Genomic DNA, 20,899 nt, shown 5'->3' with positions numbered 1-20,899 from the left:
ATACACACACACACACACACACACACACCTTTCACCTCAATTGATTACACTTCATCTTTAGCTTTAGGTAGTATAAAAATCAGGTATTACAATGTTCTTGGGGTGTTTTACAATGTATGTTTCCTAAGTGTGCAGTAGAGTCGTTCATCTCTGTAGGCCCTGACAGTGAGTGCTTGTCTCTCTGGCTAATGCTGACTGGGTGAAGGAGGTCACTTCAGATATGCAGAGTTGTTATAAATTCTTTTGGTAAAACCTTAAGAGTTCGTTCGGGCAGGAGCTCAGAGAGTTGGGACTTGGAGAGATAAGCAGGAGCTCATTGTCTTGGGAGATGGGAGAAAGAGTGAACCTGAGTCCACAGTCAGGTTTACTGGGGTGATGGGTGCCCTAAAGGCTCTCAAGCCTATTTTTTCCATTTTATTTCATTTTTCCTACATTTTTCATATTTAGCATGATTTTTCTGTCTTGATTTCTACTTTTCAAATTTCCTTCATTTTCATAAAAATAGTTCTGTCCAGCAGTTTCATCCAATAAACTGGTGAAACTCCTTTTGGTCTCAGCTCCTTAGGTCTCACCTCACACACTGGATCCTGGACTACCTCACCAACCGTCCAGAGTATGTGAGGACAAGGGACTGTGTGTCCGACATGGTGGTCTGTAACACAGGGGCCCCACAGGGGACGGTGTTAGCACCGTTCCTCTTCACCCTGTACACTGCAGACTTCATGTACAACTCACCCAACTGCCACCTACAGAAGTTCTCTGATGACTCAGCGATCGTCGGCCGCATCACAAATGAGGACGACAGAGAGTACAGAGAACTGATTCAGGACTTTGTGGACTGGTGTCTGCGGAATCACCTACAGATCAATGCAGGGAAGACCAAAGAACTGGTGGTGGATTTCCGCAGGCACACACATCCCCCTCCAGCAGTGAATATCCAGGGAACGGACATTGAAAGAGTGGACTCCTATAAGTACCTGGGTGTGCACCTTAACTGTAAACTGGACTGGTCAGACAACATTGCTGCACTTTACAGGAAGGGACAGAGGGACAGAGCTGTATGGTCTTGAATGCACTGGAGAAATTGAAGAACATGATCCTCACAGGGCTGCCTGATGTGTCCAGATGAGAGTACGTTCTGTCCAGCAGGTAGATATCTGTATCTTCCACTCCAATGCCATCCTGGTATGCAAACTGCAGAGGGTTGAGAGCTTTTCTAACCAGACGTCTCATATTATTTCATATAATTCTTTTTCATATAAAAAGAATTATATGAAATTTAATTAATGAAAAGATGTTTACCATTCATTTTAACTAGCATTTCATTAATCTTTGCTTTTATTTTATCTATTCTGTTTTCCTTTACTTCTTTAAACAAAATATTATTCCTACAAATTGTTTGTGCAGATATTACTTGCAAAAAGAAGCATGAAGTTGTTCCATGTACTACTACTAATAATAATAATAATGTATTATTTATTAAAATAATAGCAATACATTATTATTACATAATTATTATATAATAATGTAGTCATGGGCTGGAAGTTAGGGAACCAGCCTCGTGACCGGAAGGTCGCTGGTTCGATCCCCAGAGCTGACAGCACATGACTGAGGTGTCCTTGAGCAAGATGCCTAACCCCCAACTGCTCCCCAGCTGCTGCGGATTGGGCTGCCCACCGCTCCGGGCAAGTGTGCTCACTGCCCCCTAGTGTATATAAAAGTATATCAAAGTGTTTCACAAATTATATCAGTCTACTGGTTGGGTTGCTTTGTCTACTCTCATGACGATGTAGTTGATGGCGGTGACTGAGATGATGACAATGGTGATGATAATGAAGACTATGACAACAACAGCGAAGATGACTGTGAGGATTAAGATGAGGATTAAGATGTGAAGATGATGAGCAGATCAACTGCCGCATTAGGGGCTTCTCTACATTAGCGTGGTATGAAAATTAAGATGAATTCCTGTAAATGGAAATTGCTGTGAAACCTGTTTTTGAAACGTGCGTTGTTTGTAATGCAGGGATGATTAATCAATCATAGAGCTTTAGGGACAGGTCAAAAAGATATTTTCTGTAGGAGCTTATGGTTTTTACACAAACGGATCGTCTCTGTTCGCATTAGCGAAAAAGATTCGGTTTCTTTTCGAAGCGTCGCGGACAGACGAGCCGCTGAGGATCGGCTGGTTATCGACTTGTTAGGCCTGCACAGATGATGGCGGCCTGACGGCTACAGGCTGTTTTTTCGGTCCAGCGCTTTAGTATGCTGCAATGTGTTAGCCGCTCAGTCAGGATATCCGCGTCCCTGCCGATTTTACAACAGTTCACACCGTTTCGTCAAACCGCCAGGTAAGCGGACGGCCTCTGGACTGTTTTACTTTCCTCTGTTATCGCATTTAGAGTTCGTTGCGCTTCACTTACCCGGCTAAAGGCTAAAGCTGGATTGTTTGTTAGCTTAGCTTATTTTAGCTTAGCTTAGCTTAGCTCAGCTCAGCTCTATCCTTTCTTATATCGCATGTTTAAATAACGTTTAAAGTAATTGTTCTTAATATACTTTCTATAAATCCTCGGACCACGGTAAGCACCGGATAAAAGGCCCAAATTTGAACTAATACTTTAAGGCCGAATAGCGTTTTGACACAACATAGTTGCTGTTACAGGATGAGAAGACAGAATCACGCGTTTAGGGACACCGGTGTTTATTACTAACTTTACCTTCTGCCTTTTTTAGCTGAGTTTACCAGGCGGTTCTAAACTCAAAATATTCGTCAGCTGACTTAGTGTAATCCTCCTTTTGCGTGCGCTAAGAGGAGCACTTGTGAAGAACATCAGTTTGATTACATTGAAAACGAGCACACATTTCCATTCAGCAGACTCGGTGAGTTACATGACACCCTTTTAAAGATTCAGCACTTGGAGTTCTGCGGACAGTCGGTGTTCTTCATCTGTATTCACACGTGTCTGGCTTGAAATTCAGGTATGCTGTCTTTAAGATCCAACACAATAGAGAACGCACGGTTTATAGTTTGCGTTCTTCACCGGGCCGTGAGGTGGTGTGAAACTCCAGGTAGATAGTTTTTCAAACCGGGATTACGCCAGGTCGTAGACTGTGACGGCTGCCCTCTGGATCCATGAATGATTCATTTCTTAATCACAGCCTGAGACGCTGGCTAATCTCCATTTAAAAACCCAGTAAACCAGTATAAATCTTGTGCTGGTTGTGGACGGTCGCTGACTGAGAGCATGGGCAGTGCACCGACTGAGCATGGGGATTGCATTTAATTCAGTGTAAGTTTCGTTTAAGAATAGCTGGTTTTCAAATGCAGTTCAGTGTGGCTCCACAGGTCCGAGTGGATGAGGAGCCTTAGGTGAACGAAGCAGTGAATGCTTTTGGTAGTTCCACTTTGTGTGAACTAAATGGATTAAAAAGAAAAACCTGTATAATTAAGTACTAAAAGTCATTCAAAGTGGTTTGATGTCAAATGCTTTATTCTAGAAAAACTTACCAAGTTAGAGTTGTTGACAGCGGTGTTGATTGGAACCAGGCGTCTTAAGAGTTTAAGTTTTTCTACAATGCACCGTTTCCCATCAGTCCACTCTTATGGCTTTTGTTTACTTGACGAAGATCAGTCAAATTCCCTTTTGATGTAGACATAGTGATGTTCTGAAATATCAGGGAGGTAATCCAGCACTGTGACATGAACAAAAATAGTGCTAGAATATTGTTTTTGTGTAAGCCAAGACTGATTCCTTTCAGAATGGGTTGGGTGTATTGCATCCATCATTTATTCTCCTCTCATTCTCAGCGTTTGCTTGTTTGATTCACCACACAGCTTGGGAAACATTTTGGTGTCTGCTTCAGGGTGAGGTGTCAGTTACGAGTCTGTAATTCTGTAAGTGTAGCAACAAGTGATCCAGAGTTGGGCAATGTGTGCAAGAAATGTATGTTGCTGTATTTGCTTAGGCTACTCACTTCACAGCTGATGAATTATCTCACAGCAGATGATCTTAGTGGGAAGTCAATTTTTTTATATCTCTTTTCTGTGTGCGTTCATTGTTCTTAACCAACTTGCTGTTTACAAATGAGTTATTTAACTTAAAGAAAAAAGAACAAGACCTGAGCTTGAATCATTTGTTAACAAACCACATATGCTGTCGTTTCCACTAGTAGTGCTCTATAAAAAGAGTCTGAAGTGCTTTTTACAACTTAAAACTGATGATCGAGTTGTGAAACATATTGTAATGGTGATATTGTTTTGTTTTGTCAGAGTTGTTTCAAACCTCGAAATGAGTGATCCAGCAGTGAAGAGGGTGGTGAGTAACATCATTCGCTCTCCAGAGGACAAGCGTGAGTACAGAGGACTGGAGTTTACCAATGGCCTGAAAGCGATTCTTATCAGTGACCCCACCACAGACAAATCATCAGCTGCACTTGACGTCCATATAGGTAAAAGGAGAAAAGCCTCTTATCAGTCTTTAAATATTACTGGCCTTAAATGTCATATGTTTATGTGTATGCTGTGGTGTGTTGTATTTTTATGAATCTTGTGAATGAGTATACAATGAGCTTCTTTTTTTTTAATGGCTTTGAACCAATATTTGAGACAATATTTCTGCCTTTTTTTATATGCATTTCTACAGTTTTGCTATATAATAGAGGTCATATTCTTTTTAGAAAGCTGTTATAGTAATAAAATATTATACAATAGTACAATTCGTTATTTTACAGTTTCTGATGTTCGACCAATTTTGCATTTGTCCGTCAGATGTTGGGATTGGAGGATATTGAATCTAGAATATACCTTTTGTCTTTCTCCTGTGCCTGTATTCATGCACCCTTTGAAAGAGAGGGACTCATTTAACCCTAAAGCATTGGCTGCTGTCCTCTGTCCCTGTCTGCGTTTGTAATCTCTTTATGTTGTAGTGGTTGACCTACTAGTCCAGATCCGTTGGTACCATTTTGATTCCACGGGTTTGATGGGGCCACACTAACTTTAGCGAAGCATTCAACAGGCAAAGTTCAATTTCATTTTATTGATAACTAGGTATCATGTCAGATTCAAATCTGTTTTGGCAGATGATTGTTAAAAAGAATTGAGGTTTATATATTACCGATATGTCAGACTGATTGTTTTACTATCCAGTGTCGACCAGAAGAGGGTGGGTGCCCTTTTTGAATCTTGGCTCCTCTCAAGGTTTCTTCCCCTTGCCACTGTCTGCATTGGCTCATGGTGCTTGGGCCCAGATTAATGGATGTGTATGCGAAAAAATATCAGACATTGGCATCAGCCCAGAATATATATTGGCTTATGCCTATTGCTAACAAACAAACATACTTGTTCAAGAAGTTATTTTATATGTTGTGATTTTTAATTAATGTCTCCTATTTAGAGATGTAGGGTACATTCAGAAGGTTAAGAAGGTGCAGTGTGTCACAAGACATGAGTAGCTCAGAAGAGGATTAGCAGATAACACTGCACTTATAGAGCTAAAGGTTGTTGTTATGCATTCACACCATCAAGAAGACCTACTTTCTTTGACCTCATTCCCCACTTTTACTCTCTTGTTGAAAACTTGCTTAACTGTAACATGTTACTGCAAAGTTTTAAATTAAAAGAATCTGTGACAAGTTTAAAGTCAAAGAAATTTGAATTTGAAGCTGTAGGACTTTATTTTTAATTAATAAATTTTTTCCACACAATATTTCAAAGCTGCACTAAATGTGATTTTTTTTTTTTTTTGTTAAATTCGAAAGTAGTATTAATGAGTCCAGAGAAAAGAAACTATGCTGAAATATGGTGCAGTGCACTGCTGCAAGTTTCCTTTTAAAGCCTGAATTAATCATTTGAGTTACAGTTGTCAGTTTGGATTTGTGTTTTTTGGACTACTTCACATGTCTTTACATATTGGTGACAAAAAAAAAATATCAGCTTGATATTTGGGTCTCAAATGCAAAATCAAGATAATGGTGATGAAGATATGATGATGGTAGTAGAAAATTCACTTGCATCCACAAAAGAAATGTGAGTTCTTTTTGATTGTGAGTGTGCTGAAAAAGCATACATCAGATTTATCTGCTCGTTGGGGTCTGAAGCAAAACCCATATTACAATGTTTTCTTCTGCGTGTTGCGTATGATTACATATTTCCACCAGAGAGGTCTTCAAATCCCCAAACTTACATGCAGCTTTAATCTTGTAATGACTTCTGAGATTTCTTTTTTTTTTTTTTTCTTTTTTTTTTTTGCATGAGCATGTTCATATATTTAGTATTTAGACTTTTAAAGCATAGGCCTGCCGTCTGTCACGCTGAAAAACACAACACTTAGTTGGTTACATTGACATTTGGGATGCGGTGTGTACATTGACCATTGAATAGAGTCAGAATTAGAGCTGGGTGATATGGCCAAAAATGTTATCATGATAAATAAAATTCATATCGTTCAATTTTGATACATATCTCAATAAATGTCAAATAAAATTCTTTCTTTCGAGTTTGAAGGCTGATTTTTGCTCCTGGGTGGTTAAATTCTGTTTAAAATCGTCCTTTATGGTCGGAACATGACAAACACCAAATAGTGGAGCATTTCACAAATCTGTCATGGAAGAGTGGGAGAAAGTGTCTGGTGAGCTTTTTATCAGCTGGAAAAACACTGCCGCAGTTTTTGTAATAGTTATAATTTAAGAAAGATAAGATTCTTTTTTGCTGTCTGGGGATGAGTGCTAGGCTATCCTGGCCAACAAAAGTGCTAAACTTTTTAGTTTCTCATTAAAAGCAACTTAGTACGAACAGCAAACATTAGCTGGCTCGGTATCCAAGTGATGGATCACAGCACCTCACTGCAATCACTCCTACTACATCTATATCAGAGTACAACCCCAGTTCCAATGAAGTTGGGACGTTGTGTAAAACATAAATAAAAACAATACGGTGGTTTGCAAATCCTTTTCAACCTATATTCAATTGAATACACTACAAAGACAAGATATTTAATGTTCAAATGGATAAACTTTATTGTTTTTTGCAAATATTCACTAATTTTGAATTTGATGCCTGCAACACGTTCCAAAGAAGTTGGGACAGGGGCAATAAAAGACTGGGAAAGTTGAGGAATGCACAAAAACACGTTTGGAACATTCCACAGGTGAACAGGTTAATTGGAAACAGGTGAGTGTCATGATTGGTTATAAAGGGAGCATCCCTGAAAGGCTCAGTCATTCACAAGCAAGGACGGGGCGAGGTTCACCACTTTGTGAACAACTGCGTGAGCGAATAGTCCAACAGTTTAAGAACAACGTTGCTCAATGTGCAATTGCAAGGAATTTAGGGATTTCATCATCTACAGTCATAATATCATCAAAAGATTCAGACAATCTGGAGAAATCTCTGCAAGTAAGCAGCAAGGCAGAAAACCAACACTGAATGCCCGTGACCTTCGATCCCTCAGGTGGCACTGCATTAAAAACCGACATCATTCTGTAACGGATATTCCCACATGGGCTCAGGAACACTTCAGAAAACCACTGTCAGTGAACACAGTTCGTTGCTCCATCTACAAGTGCAAGTTAAAACTCTGCCATGCAAATCGAAGCCACATATCAACACCACCCAGAAACGCCACCGGCTTCTCTGGGCCCGAGCTCATCTGAGATGGACTGACACTAAGTGGAAAAGTTTCCTGTGGCCTGATTTCAAATTGTTTTTGGAAATCACGGACGTCGTGTCCTCCGGGCCAACGAGGAAAAGGACTGTCCGGATTGTTATCAGTGCAAAGTTCAAATGCCAGCATCTCTGGTGGTGTGGGGGTGTGTTAGTAACTTGCACAACTGTGAAGGCACCATTAATGCTGAAAGGTACATCTGCTGCCATCCAAGCAGCGTCTTTTTCAGGGACGTCCTGCTTATTTCAGTAAGACGACGCCAAGCCACATTCTGCACGTGTTACAACAGCGTGGCTTCATAATAAAAGAGTGCGGGTACTAGACTGGCCTGCCTGCAGTCCAGACCTGTCTCCCATTGAAAATGTGTGGTGCATTATGAAGCACAAAATATGACAACGGAGACCCCGGACTGTTGAGCAACTGAAGTTGTACATCAAGCAAGAATGGGAAAGAATTCCACCTACAAAACTTCAACAATTAGTGTCCTCAGTTCCCAAATGCTTATTGAGTGTTGTTTAAAGTAAGGTGATGTAACACAGTGGTAAACACGCCCCTGTCCCAACGTGATCCCTGTGTTGCAGGCATCAAATTCAAAATGAGTGAATATTCGCAAAAAACAATAAAGTTTATCCGTTTGAACATTAAATATCTTGTCTTTGTAGTGTATTCAATTGAATGAAGGTTAAGAAGGATTTGCAAATCATCATGTTTTGCACAACGTCCCAACTTCATTGGAATTGGGGTTGCATATCACAGTATTCAGACACCAGCTGGCAGAAGTCTAGCTTTCTCTTCTGTAACTTGAGGAGTGAACGGCAATATCAACACCAGACAGCGTCCTCCTTTTAGGTATGTTTAAACTGTGAAAGCGGTACTTTTGTATTTTGTTTGATCGACAGCATGATCAATTTGCTATGTTGCGCGAGTGACTGAATGCTGCTTCAAGTTAGCCAGCTGCTAAAAACCGCTCGCCCTGAAAGATAGCGTTCTCCCGCTTTCCAGTGCCTCACAGCTTCAGTGTACTTTTGTTTAAATCCGGGCCGTAATAGATCGTCGGTCGCTCCACTCAAATAGAATGTAACTCCATTTCAGCTGTTGCAAAATATATTTGCCGACTTTAAAAAAAAAATTTTTTTTTATATATCATCTCCCCTCTCCTGTCGACAGCAGAGTAGCCCTAGTCAGACCACACTTCTGCATATTTCTGCAAATCTCAAATCACTTAACAATTTCTGTTGTTTTACTAATGCAGCAATAGAATGGTTACATTGTGAAAAGAATTTACTCACTGGGTTAAAAAATGTCAAATATTTTCTCTCATTTCCCAGGTTCATTGTCAGATCCGTCAAATATATCAGGTTTGGCACATTTCTGTGAACACATGCTGTTCCTGGGCACTAAGAAGTATCCGAAAGAGAACGAGTACAGTCAGTTCTTGAGTGAGCATGCAGGTAGCTCCAACGCCTTCACCAGTGGAGAGCACACCAACTACTACTTTGATGTGTCCCATGAGCACCTGCAGGGGGCGCTGGATAGGTGAGTGAGTGGGGAAAAGGAATTGTTTTGTTCCGAGCCGCTGTGCTGCACTGCTTAATTTTCCCTCAACTGTTAATGCATTTCCAAGGTGTCACCATGTGAGAGTGCATCTGTAAAGATCATGTGTCTACCGTGTGTAACACCACTGTGATGCTGGCTCATGCCATTCTCCCTTTAAGTTGAGAACCTGAATTGGAAAAGTGTCATCTGGCAGGCATGCAAGGTTTAAATGTTAAAGACTTTTGAACACAGTCTCTCTAGGGATAGCAGGTGTGAAACTGTTAAACTATGAATAAACTATGAATAGAGTTTGGAGATCAGGTGTCATTTGCTGGTGGTGTATGATTACTTCAAGCATGGGTTGTGTTGCTTCTCTGGTTAGACCTTGCTACGAGGTAATATCAAGACAGTTAGACCTGTTCGTTTTTTGCTCGTTTTAATTAATACATCACATAAATAAATATGTTAGGGCTGTCAGTGTTAACACGTTAATTCAGTAAATTAACGCCACTACTTTTAATCCATTTTCCTTCTTTGAGCCTTCAAACCATTTGTAGTAGTGCAGGCTGGAGCCCAACTGCTCATACGCTGTATGTTGTTATGATAGAATCTGTGATTTGTATCCCTCTTGTTTAAATACAGCTTTTAAATCACTTTAACAAAATCCACAGGCTGTATGAACGAGAATGAGATGGCCCGTAGAACACCTTTGGGATGTAGTAGAACGGAAGGTTTGCAGCTTGAATTGCATGATGTGATCATGACAACATTGACCAGAATCTCAAAGGAATGTCTCTAACATCTTGTAGAATCCATGCCATGAAGATTTGAGGCTGTTTTGTGAGCCAAGGGAGACTAGTATTAGTATAGTCTTCCTAATAAAGTGCCCTGTGAGTATTTTTAGACTCTTTGGTAGGAACATGCAGCCAGTGTTGCTTTCTCTGGATGTCACAGGATGATTTCCATGTTGAGGTTCATGTGAACACATTCATATGATATTGTTATGATGCATGTTATTGAGTTATCCAAAGTAATGCAAACATTCTGATGAAGCTCATTTTGCCCCTTATTAGAAAAATCTAAAAAATCTCTCTTTAGAGTCAAATTAGATAATCATGAATGGCAACACAAAAAAAAAATTAAAAATTAAATTGATCATGACTATTTTAATTGACAGTTCTTAAAAAAAAAAACACAAAACCTTTTAGTCAGACAAAAATGAGAGGTTAGTTTTCATTCATACCTGTCTGTTACGTAGTTTGTGTTGACATGTTAAATGCAGTTGATCAGCTTGGGATACTTATTGTGTTTTGCAAGCTTTGTATAGTCACTCAGCTGTTTGCATACCATATTTGCATGGCAGTTGAGTTGTGCTTGAATTGTTCCAGTGGTTTTGCATATGTGTAAAAGAGCAGATGTTGCCACCTAAATTGGACAGCACCATCTGATTTTTTTCCCACCCTTTTGGCGCTGGGCAACTTGAGTATATAATGACTCTTTGTTTGTCCAATTGGGGTGACATCTACTTCACGATATACATTATATTGTTGGCGTTTTGGACTATAAATCACTTTGGTTAAATATTGTGCTCTTTTGAGCTAGCAGTCTTGCATCCAAATAAGTATATGCTGGTTATTCACAGAAATATAAATAGGTGTCTTGATCCTCTGTACATTAGTAGTGTCTGTAGGATTTACATTTTTTTTTTGTCTACATTCAGTAGTTTTGCTCACTGTCATTTGTTCTCTGGGTAGGTTTGCACAGTTCTTCTTGTGTCCGCTCTTTGACGAGAGCTGTAAAGACCGTGAAGTGAATGCTGTGGACTCTGAGCACGAGAAGAACCTGATGAATGATGCCTGGAGACTCTTTCAGCTGGAGAAGGCCACCGGGAACCCTGATCACCCATTTAGCAAATTTGGGACAGGTATCCGATCAATACAGTCCAACTTGAGGAGGGAAAAGCCTTGTCTTGTTAAATAAGAAATATCAAGTGCATAAATAAAATTCATTAAGACTTCTCCACATTCATAAATCTGGAATCTAATCTGTCATACATTAATCCTTATCTGACTTTTGTGAACAAAGTCTTAGTCTTGAGCATGACCATGTGTAGTGTATTTTGGTGTGCTTTGTAAATCATTGAACAGCAAGGAAATGTAGGTTAAATAAGATCAACACACCCAAGATACTACTTGCTCAAAGCACCTTTACCTAAAAGACTGCTGTAGGACTTTATGAAGACAGTAGTTTGTGTGCCATACTTAAATCACTGTGGAGGTAAACATAAAAAATTATGATTTAAAATTATTTATCTGTACTCTGGAAACCAGACGCAGACAAGCATTTTTGTACCTCACACCATCTCCTTTTGTGATTGCATGTTCAGCCAGAGCTTGACAGGGTCTCTTAAGGGCTGTGTGTCCTTCCTTGTTCAGTGAAGGCCACTGAAATGCTGAAATAACAGGCGCTAGGGAATAATGTCCAAAGCAATTTAGTGTGATTTGCCATCATAAGATTGATCTGAGCCCAGAATAGCCAGTTGGTGGCAGTCTTGGGTTATATAAGCCTTATCTGCTCTAAGAATAGCTTTGCTCAGGTCAGCTACAATGGCATTAATGAAAACCAGTGATGTTCTGCACTGACCCGAGATCAGAATAAGACTAAGAATGCACAAGTACTTCCAGCTGGCAAATGTGAGAAATGGAGCTTATGTCTGATGTCCAGATGCTGTTTGTTTTTGTACAATGGCAGCAGAGGTAAAAGACCCATGCGTCCCCACACAGCTCATGAGAACAAGCACACGGCTTAGTGAAGACTTGGGCACGTGATTAGAGACCACTAATTCAGTTCACAAAATTCACTTTCCTGCATACTGAACGTGAGGAAATGGGCTTGGCTTGGTTTTCTTTCTTAGTCTTGCCGCTCTAAACTCCTAGTTGAAAGTCCTGGATGTTCTAGGAAGATTTGCCTAACTTTGTATAACTGTTTAACAATGCTTTTTTTTTGTTGTAGGTAACAAATTGACTTTGGAAACTAGACCATCACAAGATGGCATTGACATTCGTCAGGAGCTGCTGAAATTCCACTCCACGTTTTATTCTTCAAACCTGATGGGACTTTGTGTTCTGGGGAGAGGTCAGAGACACACACACACACACACACTACTGCAGTCTCTTATGCTTGAATATGTGAAATTTTATTCCATCTCATACGTATTAGTTTTGATCCTGACAGCAAGATTCCAATTCCATGCTTTGGCACATATGCGAATTGTTCACATGGCTCACACAAGAGGACTCATTTGTTTAACTTAGCACTTTCAAGCACTTGATTTTAAACGCTTTTGGCAAATTTCCCCCTTCAGACATTTCACCAATGAGTCCCTCCACTGGACAGAAACTGTTTGTAAACATTTTCTTTCTGTGTTGGCCTGATTGGTGTGGAAAAAAGCAGCTTTCTGAAAGCTGCTTTCTGAGAGTCTCTCTTCTGTTTCGCTCTCTCCTGAGCCATGCTGTTTCACACTTAAACAGGTTTCAAAAACAAACAGTACCCTGAAATCTTCTAGAGTACACTTTTATGAGTTTGTGCACATTCTGTCTTTAAAATGATCTCTCTCTCTCTCTCTCTCTCTCTCTCTCTCTCTCTCTCTCTCTCTCTCTCTCTCTCTCTCTCTGCCTTTTTTCACTTTCCTGTGCTATGGTTGATTTATTAAAATTTTTTGTCTAAATCAATTTCAGACTGTTAAAAAATAATTCTGCTGTGTTCATTATCTGTGGTCATGATGTGCTTTATAATGTGGCTTTTACATTTGTTTTAATGTTACATGTTCCTCAGACTGGAGGAGACGGATGTTTGGCAGCTGTTTTTACGATAGCATGACCTCATAATGAATGACTTTCACAGCTCTGTGTATAAAGAGCTAGTACAACATTTTGTTTTTTTAGTGCTTCTGCCAATTAAATACACAAACTTGCATTCATTACCTTGAATCTTAACTGGCATTTTTTTTTTACCTTGGACACTAGGATCCCTTTATTTTAACAAGCATTTGGGTGGAAAGAGGATGGTAGAAAATGCTTGTAATTTGGTATAAAGATTTGCGTCATGTTATTCGTCTCATGTGTTTTGTCAGAATCTCTAGAGGAGTTGACTTCTATGGTTGTTAAGCTGTTTGGAGAGGTGGAGAACAAATCTGTGCCAATCCCAGAGTTCCCTGTGCATCCTTTCCAGGAAGAGCATCTTAGGGTAAGACTTAGGCAACAAAATGGTATTGCAGTAGCTCACTGAGCATCAAACAGTGGATTCTTATGAAGATTTTGCCATTATTGTTTGAAATCAAATGTAAGTTTCAGAGAAAGTCTGTTTGAGCATACCAGATATATTGTCTTTGTGTTTTTAGTTCTACACATGTGTGTACTCTTTCTACAGCAATTTTACAAGGTCGTACCCATTAAGGACATCAGGAACCTGTATGTGACCTTCCCTATTCCAGACCTTCAGAAATATTACAAGTCTAACCCTGGGCATTATCTGGGCCACCTGATAGGACATGAAGGTCCAGGCAGCCTGCTGTCTGAATTGAAAGCTAAAGGTGAGAGCATGTTGAGTTGGTGGAATTGCACAAACTGTACTGCTCTTGTTCAGATGTATGGTATAGACCTTTTAGATATGTTTTGTGATTTTAAATGTCTACATTTAAGTTAAACAGTTTTATTTCTGTAGGTGTGTCGTCTTTATGTCAAAGATTAATGTCAAATGTTTCAGGCTGGGTAAACACTTTAGTTGGAGGCCAGAAAGAGGGAGCCAGAGGTTTCATGTTCTTCATTATCAATGTGGATTTAACAGAAGAAGGTCTATGTAAGTACCACTGGAGAATATTTAAGTGGTTATTATTAGACCTGTTTTAGTCCTGCTTTTATTGATATGCATTGTCTCTCTATTGCAAGGGTTATCTGCCTTTTGGGCAGTTTGAAACAACGCTGTTTGAGCTCTGTTTTCTTTTTTTCCAGTGCATGTAGAAGACATTATCTTTCACATGTTCCAGTACATTCAGAAGCTGCGTACAGAGGGCCCTCAGGAGTGGGTCTTCCAGGAATGTAAGGTAAGCCTACAAGCTGCTGCTAGATTTATGTGTAAGGAATTTAGGCATAGACATGGATGCGTATTTAGATTTTATTGAAAGCACACAAATCTCCTAGGAGCATCAGTTGTAATCATGAACATGCCTAGAGTTATGAAAAGGAATAAAACATTTATTATTAAACAGTATAAAATATAAACTGAATGCACATCCAGGTGTAACCCCATGTCACAAGAACATGACTGGTAATCAGATGTGCAAACAAATAGGAATGGTATGTATGTGGGTGGAAGGCAGGAAATAAAGGGTGTGACTTTTCTACAGCTATCAACAAAATGGTAGCTAAGGTCTGGTTGTGCTGAGCTCAGTCAGTGACCTGAACTGATGAACCTTCCCATTTTAGGCTGTTTTGCACATCTAACATCTGATCTCATCTCATATCCTCAAGCTAAAATGAGCAAACTGTCTATGACTACCTACACATGTGGTTTCCTTAGAAAGAAAAACGGTTCATGAAGAGAGTTAAATGAAGTAACTGAATGAATGTTATCTGCACTCTTTTTGAAAGTGGGTTTCCTTTGTGTTTCTTCTGTGTAGGATTTGAACGCGGTTGCCTTTAGATTCAAGGATAAGGAACGTCCGCGTGGATACACCTCTAAAGTGGCTGGACTGTTGCATGTAGGTTCTCTCTCTCCACTCAAACTTGAAAGGTCATCACCATGACTACATGTGCTTATCCAGACAGCTACCGATGTCACCTGCCCACTGCCTGCAGATTAAAGCAATGTTCTTTGTTAGGGGAGTGTACAGATGATAAGTTGTGATTGATGTCTTGCATGAATTAGCACCTCATATTGCAGCTAATTTGTTTGCAACCATTTCAAGTTTTGACTGGTCTTGGCAGTGTTTTGGGCAACATGTAGAAATGTTTTAAATTCTTAGCGATGCATATGGGATCTTTTATGCCTATAGAAGAGCTCCTTTCAGTATTTGAATATTCAGCTGAACATGCATGATGTTTAATGTAACACTCAATTTTTAATATCATACCTTTTCAGTGCTTGTCAAATCTGCTATGTTTCTGTAGTACTATCCGCTGGAGGAGATTCTTGCAGCAGAGTACATGTTGGAGGACTTCAGACCAGACCTTATAGAGATGGTGCTGGATAAGCTGAGACCAGAGAATGTCAGGTTAGTCAGATATATATGCTTGCACTCTACCTCATTCTGCCTGTCTGTGATTCAAAAACATTTCTTTCTGCATATGTATCTTTCTATACAATTTCACTGAGCAAGTGTAGTCCCACACATTCCCCAGCTGTACCTCCGATGATTCGCTGCCACCTCAGATGTACCACTCTGCAGCCTCGACTTTCAGCCCCATTGTTGGAACCCTGCATGCTCCTATTTTAAAATATGAGAATGTTTCCTAGGCGCAATTCATGACCTCAGAATGGGTCAGCCAGAATTGTTCCTGCCTCTTAGGGGCGATTGGCTTTGCCCGGACTTGGGATAAATGCCTTGCCTTTCTTCAAAGAAGCGTCTTCACGTTTGAGCTCTTTCACTCTGAATATCAGTATGCTTTTAAAAAAATTGTTTTGCAACATGCTGCTTGGGGCAAAACAGGACTGTGGCTGGTTACTGCCTTATCATCTGGTTTTGAAGTGTACTCTCTGAGACTGTAGGATTGTGCTACTTTGTGTGTTTGGAAAAGAAGCACCTTTTCTCATCCAAATTCTGTGGAATGTGAGAGAGCCTTGCGAATTCAATTTCCTCTGTAGCTTCAAAAGAGAATTGCTCCACTGTCAGAATTGGTTCATACCCCCCAGGCCATGTTATCTTTGCCTTCTTCCATCCAAGGGCGAGACATCAACAGATTTCATATTGTAGCCAGTTGGGTTTCACATTGGAGCCTGCTGTGGTTGTCATGCTTAGAAGTCGCAGTACCTTATTTGTGATGTACATCAAAATGAACTGTATGTTTTCACACTTGTGCTGAATATCTGGGTCTGCACCTAGGACAGATTCTGGGCTTGTTTGAGGGAAGGAGCTCATTGTCACTGTGGATCTATTTCACAATTGCATACATTACCTTTTGTGTGCAATTTTTTTGGCAAAATGGCAGATAAGAGGTTCATCCCTTTGCTGTGCTGGACAACACTGCCCTCCGTGCAGCGGACCTGGGTCCAATCCCCAATTGGGCAGTTACATCGCTTTATGCCAATAGGAGTGATTGGGCAGGACTCCCAACAGTGCTTACATCTGTAATATGGTGAAATTGAGGTTGCTTTGGATAAGAGTGTCCGAGCAATGCTGTACATGTTAAACAGCAGTTATTTGTTGTGTGCCGTGTCAGTGGCTAGGAAGCTGAAAATGCTGAGCCTTACTCAGTTGGAAAGACTTTTAGCTGAGCACGACAGCGCAGGAAGTGTGTTTTTTGGCAGTATTTTGAGTATAAATACTCACCATTTTCTGTCATCTGTTCTTTCCTGCCATTACAAACATTCGAAACAAAATTAACCAATTGTGTTTCTCAACATGCGGTGCCAAGAGTGGATAGTTTTAAGATTAAGTTAAAACTTAATTTCCCATATGCTGCAAATAACACCAGGGTTTGCTTAAACTTAACCACAAACCACCATTTTCAGGAGCACCAGGGAGTGGTTCTCTGGGTGGCTTTTGCACTCAACGAAATGTACTGATGCCTTGGGGGAGGTGTGTGAAAGAGCCCAAGAGATATGTTTGATAATGAATGCTTGACCCGCTTTTATGCAATGCGCCAGCCTGGTAATAATTGCAGCCATTTTCTCATGTCTCATTGGCTGTGATTCCCAGGCTGGTGTATGCATCCACTTACAGCATCTGGTGCTTTCGGTGTCAGGGTTTGGGTTGGGAGCACAGTGTTTTGGAGTTTAGTTCTGAGGCAGAAGCTGATGAAAAGCGAGCTTCTCTGGAAATCCACTTAAGTGGATCGGCAGACTGCTGCATGGGTATAAATGAGTGGCTCAGGCCACTGAATTGGTTTAGCAGCCATGCTCACTGAAAGCTGATCTAGTTTATTATGATTTGCTGCACAAAAGCCCAGGTCTTGTCAAAGTAGCACAGCAGTGGAAAACTATGCTAATAGTTGTGGGACTGATAGCCTGGCAGGTCATCTGCTCACAGTTATTCACCGCACCCCTTTCAGCTTCGCAGGATTAAGTTCACTTTAGAGGTTTAAGGCCTTTGCACTTCATTTTCACTTTGGTAGTAGAAAAGATTTGAGTTAGTGCTTGAATTCAGCTTATATTCGCTCAGCCTCTGACTGCTGACTGTGACTATTTTAGGCTGTGTTATGCAATTGATTGATTGCTGGTGACTCAGAATAGCAGGTCATTGTTCTGAAAGTCCTCCATCGATCAGAGAAGCCCAGATTGCTCAGGTGCATTTTTGTCCAGATACAGAACATCGATCCCTGTCCTGGTGCACCAGATTGAAGGTTCATTAGAAACACAAGCTCTCCACATATAATACAATCATCCTCATTTTATAAGCCTTTTACTATAGAGTAGATTTGCTAAAAGCAGAATTTCTGTAGTCTGGCTTTCCCCAGAGAGACTGTGAAAGATGGGACATGTCAGTGTCTGTAAACTGAGAGTGGTCTGATTGTAGTACAGGTATTGATGCTGGTTTATTCCTGTTTCTCTTCAGGGTCGCTGTCGTCTCCAAGTCATTTGAAGGACAGACTGACAAGACAGAAGAGTGGTACGGAACACAGTACAAACAGGAATCTATCTTTGATGAGGTTATCAAGGTGAGCTGCTCCTCTCTCAAATTGCAAGCCAGCTCAATCAAGTTGCCAGTTAGTCCTCTGATCCTTATCCTGCTGAGGCACTGGCTATAGTATGAGGAGAATCAGAACTACATCAACTCATTTCTTTTCTTTTTTTTTTGTCTTTTTGGCTACGTTCACACATGCGGTAAAAGTGGCCCAAATCTGATCTTTTTCTTCATATGTGCCGTCTGTGTGGCAGTGGGAACAGCAAAATCATTTCCAGTTTAAGATGCTTTCATATGTGGTACTGAAATCTGATATGTGGCAGCCTGAGTCAGTCTGAACAGCCAGATTGGAATTTTATGCAACTGTTATGCCAATCCAACTCTACATTTCTCATCATTTCATGCTGCTGAAACATTGGGGGTGATGTTTCTGTACAAAAAATTAAGAGATTCATCCAAAACTTTTCAAAGAGATTTTGAAAGAAAAGTAGGTGTCGAACAGTTGAAGTGTGAAAGCAAAGTTTAAAGAATCTGAGGAAATTAACAAAAGAAGTGATGGTGCCATTTTTACAGCGAGCTCGAACACATTTTGCTTCATGAGCCCAGCTATTGGTCAGTGAAGCTTCACTGTTGTTCCTGTGATGCTGGCGAAGATGAAACTGAAAGCTTGGGTAACAAGCTTTCTGGCATTCACTGGCAGTCATGATTGGTTACCTCTGGATAGGTGTGCCATGTGAAGCAGCGTGAAGCACTTGTTTTGCTCATGTGGGTCAGTTTATCTGTTCAGACTGATATCACACACAGGTCACACACTGAAAACATATTGTGAACAGCCAAACAAATCGGATTTGATGAGACAGTCAGATTTTACCTGCTGTGTGAACATAACCTTTGTTATTGCACCTTTAACATGTTGTCTTGCTACATAAAATATTGCAGTGAGATGACATTGAACAATTAAAAATAGACATTTAAATAAAGACTTTGGACAGTTAAAATATTAGAATATATAAAAAAAACAAGGTTACTACAAACTCAATTCCAAAGAAGTTGGGAAAGTTGGTAAAATTGAAATAAAAGTGATCTTTACTGGTACTGACAGTTTTTGGAATGACCATGAACAAGGTTTGCAACTTTGCGAAAAGCTGTGCAAATGAATAATCTTGATAGTTTAAGATCAATGTTCAGTGCATGATTGCAAGCAATCAAGGGATTTTACCGTCTAATTTTAATAACATTATTAAAAGATTTAAAAAATCTGGAGAAATTATAGAGTATAACTACATGGGCTTAGGAATACTTTAGAGAATAAATAAACTGTAGAGAGCCTGTTAGAGTTGGAGTCTGAACCTCCTTCTTGGAAAAGACATACATTTTCATGTCAAGTTTCATCTTGTGCTTTTCTTAGATCTTTGCAGTTGATTAATATAGTTGAACATGAAAACTATTGTAGCTGAACAGCAACGTTAATTTGGTTTAATGTCGATGGAAAATGGTGTCTTGGCAGCAGATTTGAGCATTTGTAGTTGTCCAAGTTCTTCCTTAGCTGTGATCTCACTAAATCTGTGTGCTGGAATAACCTTGTCATGTCTGTAAACATTTCTTCCATTCTGGGGTTTTAAGCAGGTCTAACTACTCTTAATATATCTGTTTCAGAAATGGCAAAACGCTGACCTGAATGGCAAGTTCAAACTCCCCATGAGGAATGAGTTCATCCCTTCCAACTTTGAGATTTATCCGCTCGAGAAGGACTCTCCGTCCTATCCCATTCTGATCAAGGTGTGCCTTTTAAACAGGCTCCACTCTGAACCATTATTATGGTAAACAGTTCTATTCTGACATGCACACATGAGTCTGAGTGTGTATTTGATTGCAGTCAGAACTGATAGAGCTACTGAAAGTGATCTGAGCTAGAAGCAGTCATGTGACTAGCAGCTTGAAGCTCCCTTGAGCATCTGCACTCTTCACTTTCATTTAAACTCTGTTAACGCTTTTAAATTAGTTCAAAGGAAGCTGAGATGTGTTGAGTGAAGTTCTGTGCCTTTTGTTTTTCTCTGTGGAATGCAAATGAAACTGTTTGAACTCTTTCTGTAGGACACAGCGATGAGTAAAGTGTGGTTCAAGCAGGATGACAAATTCTTCCTGCCCAAAGCCTGTCTGAACTTTGAGTTCTTCAGGTAAGCTCTCATGACGGATCAAACATCAATTATATATAGATATAATATGATGATTGATTTTTATATATATATATATATATATATATATATATATATATATATATATATAAAGAGTGTATGACATCATTTATACTAATTTGTACATGGCTACTTTTTTCCCCTTTTTGTGACTGGCTAGTACATTTGATGCACTGCCAAAAGCAATATCTTCGGTCATTTCTAAAGGGAGGACAGCTGGGATCTTTTAAATGTCTTTTTTCTGACTGTGTGACATCAAAATTACACAGTTTAATTTTTTGTGTTTAGTTTGGATGATGGAGATGGCTGGAATCGCATCAGTTAACACTGCTATTGGCCTCTGTAAGGGGCTCTCCCACTGAATTACTGATTTTTTATTTTTATTTTTTATCCTCTCTGTGGGTATTTGCATGATTAGCTTTTTAATGAAATTGTTTTCCAGCGTGTCATTGTTTGTTTGACTAGTCATTTCTTATACGCTGTGTTACTCATAATGGTTTTACCCTTTTTAAAGTAGTAATAAATAAAGAAAAAGAAATGAAACGAACACAAAATAAGAAAATTGAATAATACATTAAAATGATAAAATTGAATAAGCGCTCATTCTTCTAAAGGCATCCTCTGAATATGGGAGTGGTGTTTATTTCAGTATATGCATATATGAACTC

The 20,899-nt window shown here is 39.8% G+C and overlaps 1 protein-coding gene across 3 annotated transcripts in view; it reads left to right on the top strand.

Moving 5' to 3' along the window:
- Positions 1-1,754: 1,754 nt before the first annotated feature.
- ide (insulin-degrading enzyme) overlaps positions 1,755-20,899 on the top strand; it is a 38,860-nt gene continuing 19,715 nt past the window's right edge. Inside the window, exons 1-14 of one of the 3 annotated variants that reach the window (XM_017696685.2) lie at positions 1,755-1,946; positions 4,271-4,449; positions 8,990-9,197; positions 10,952-11,121; positions 12,210-12,332; positions 13,330-13,442; positions 13,626-13,788; positions 13,962-14,054; positions 14,207-14,298; positions 14,875-14,955; positions 15,365-15,468; positions 17,968-18,070; positions 19,693-19,815; positions 20,131-20,213. In XM_017696685.2, the coding sequence (XP_017552174.1) occupies positions 4,290-4,449; positions 8,990-9,197; positions 10,952-11,121; positions 12,210-12,332; positions 13,330-13,442; positions 13,626-13,788; positions 13,962-14,054; positions 14,207-14,298; positions 14,875-14,955; positions 15,365-15,468; positions 17,968-18,070; positions 19,693-19,815; positions 20,131-20,213 (1,616 nt within the window). In that variant the 5' untranslated portion in view covers positions 1,755-1,946; positions 4,271-4,289. Of the gene's footprint in view, positions 1,947-2,088; positions 2,352-4,270; positions 4,450-8,989; positions 9,198-10,951; positions 11,122-12,209; positions 12,333-13,329; positions 13,443-13,625; positions 13,789-13,961; positions 14,055-14,206; positions 14,299-14,874; positions 14,956-15,364; positions 15,469-17,967; positions 18,071-19,692; positions 19,816-20,130; positions 20,214-20,899 lie in introns of those variants that run through there. The other 2 variants (XM_017696684.2, XM_017696683.2) reach the window with 2 other exon arrangements.

The sequence above is a fragment of the Pygocentrus nattereri genome, chromosome 5 (assembly GCF_015220715.1).
Source record: "Pygocentrus nattereri isolate fPygNat1 chromosome 5, fPygNat1.pri, whole genome shotgun sequence".
In the NCBI taxonomy this organism is placed as follows: domain Eukaryota; kingdom Metazoa; phylum Chordata; class Actinopteri; order Characiformes; family Serrasalmidae; genus Pygocentrus; species Pygocentrus nattereri.
Note: the sequence above shows the minus strand (reverse complement) of the source record. Positions and strands in the feature narration are given on the sequence as shown.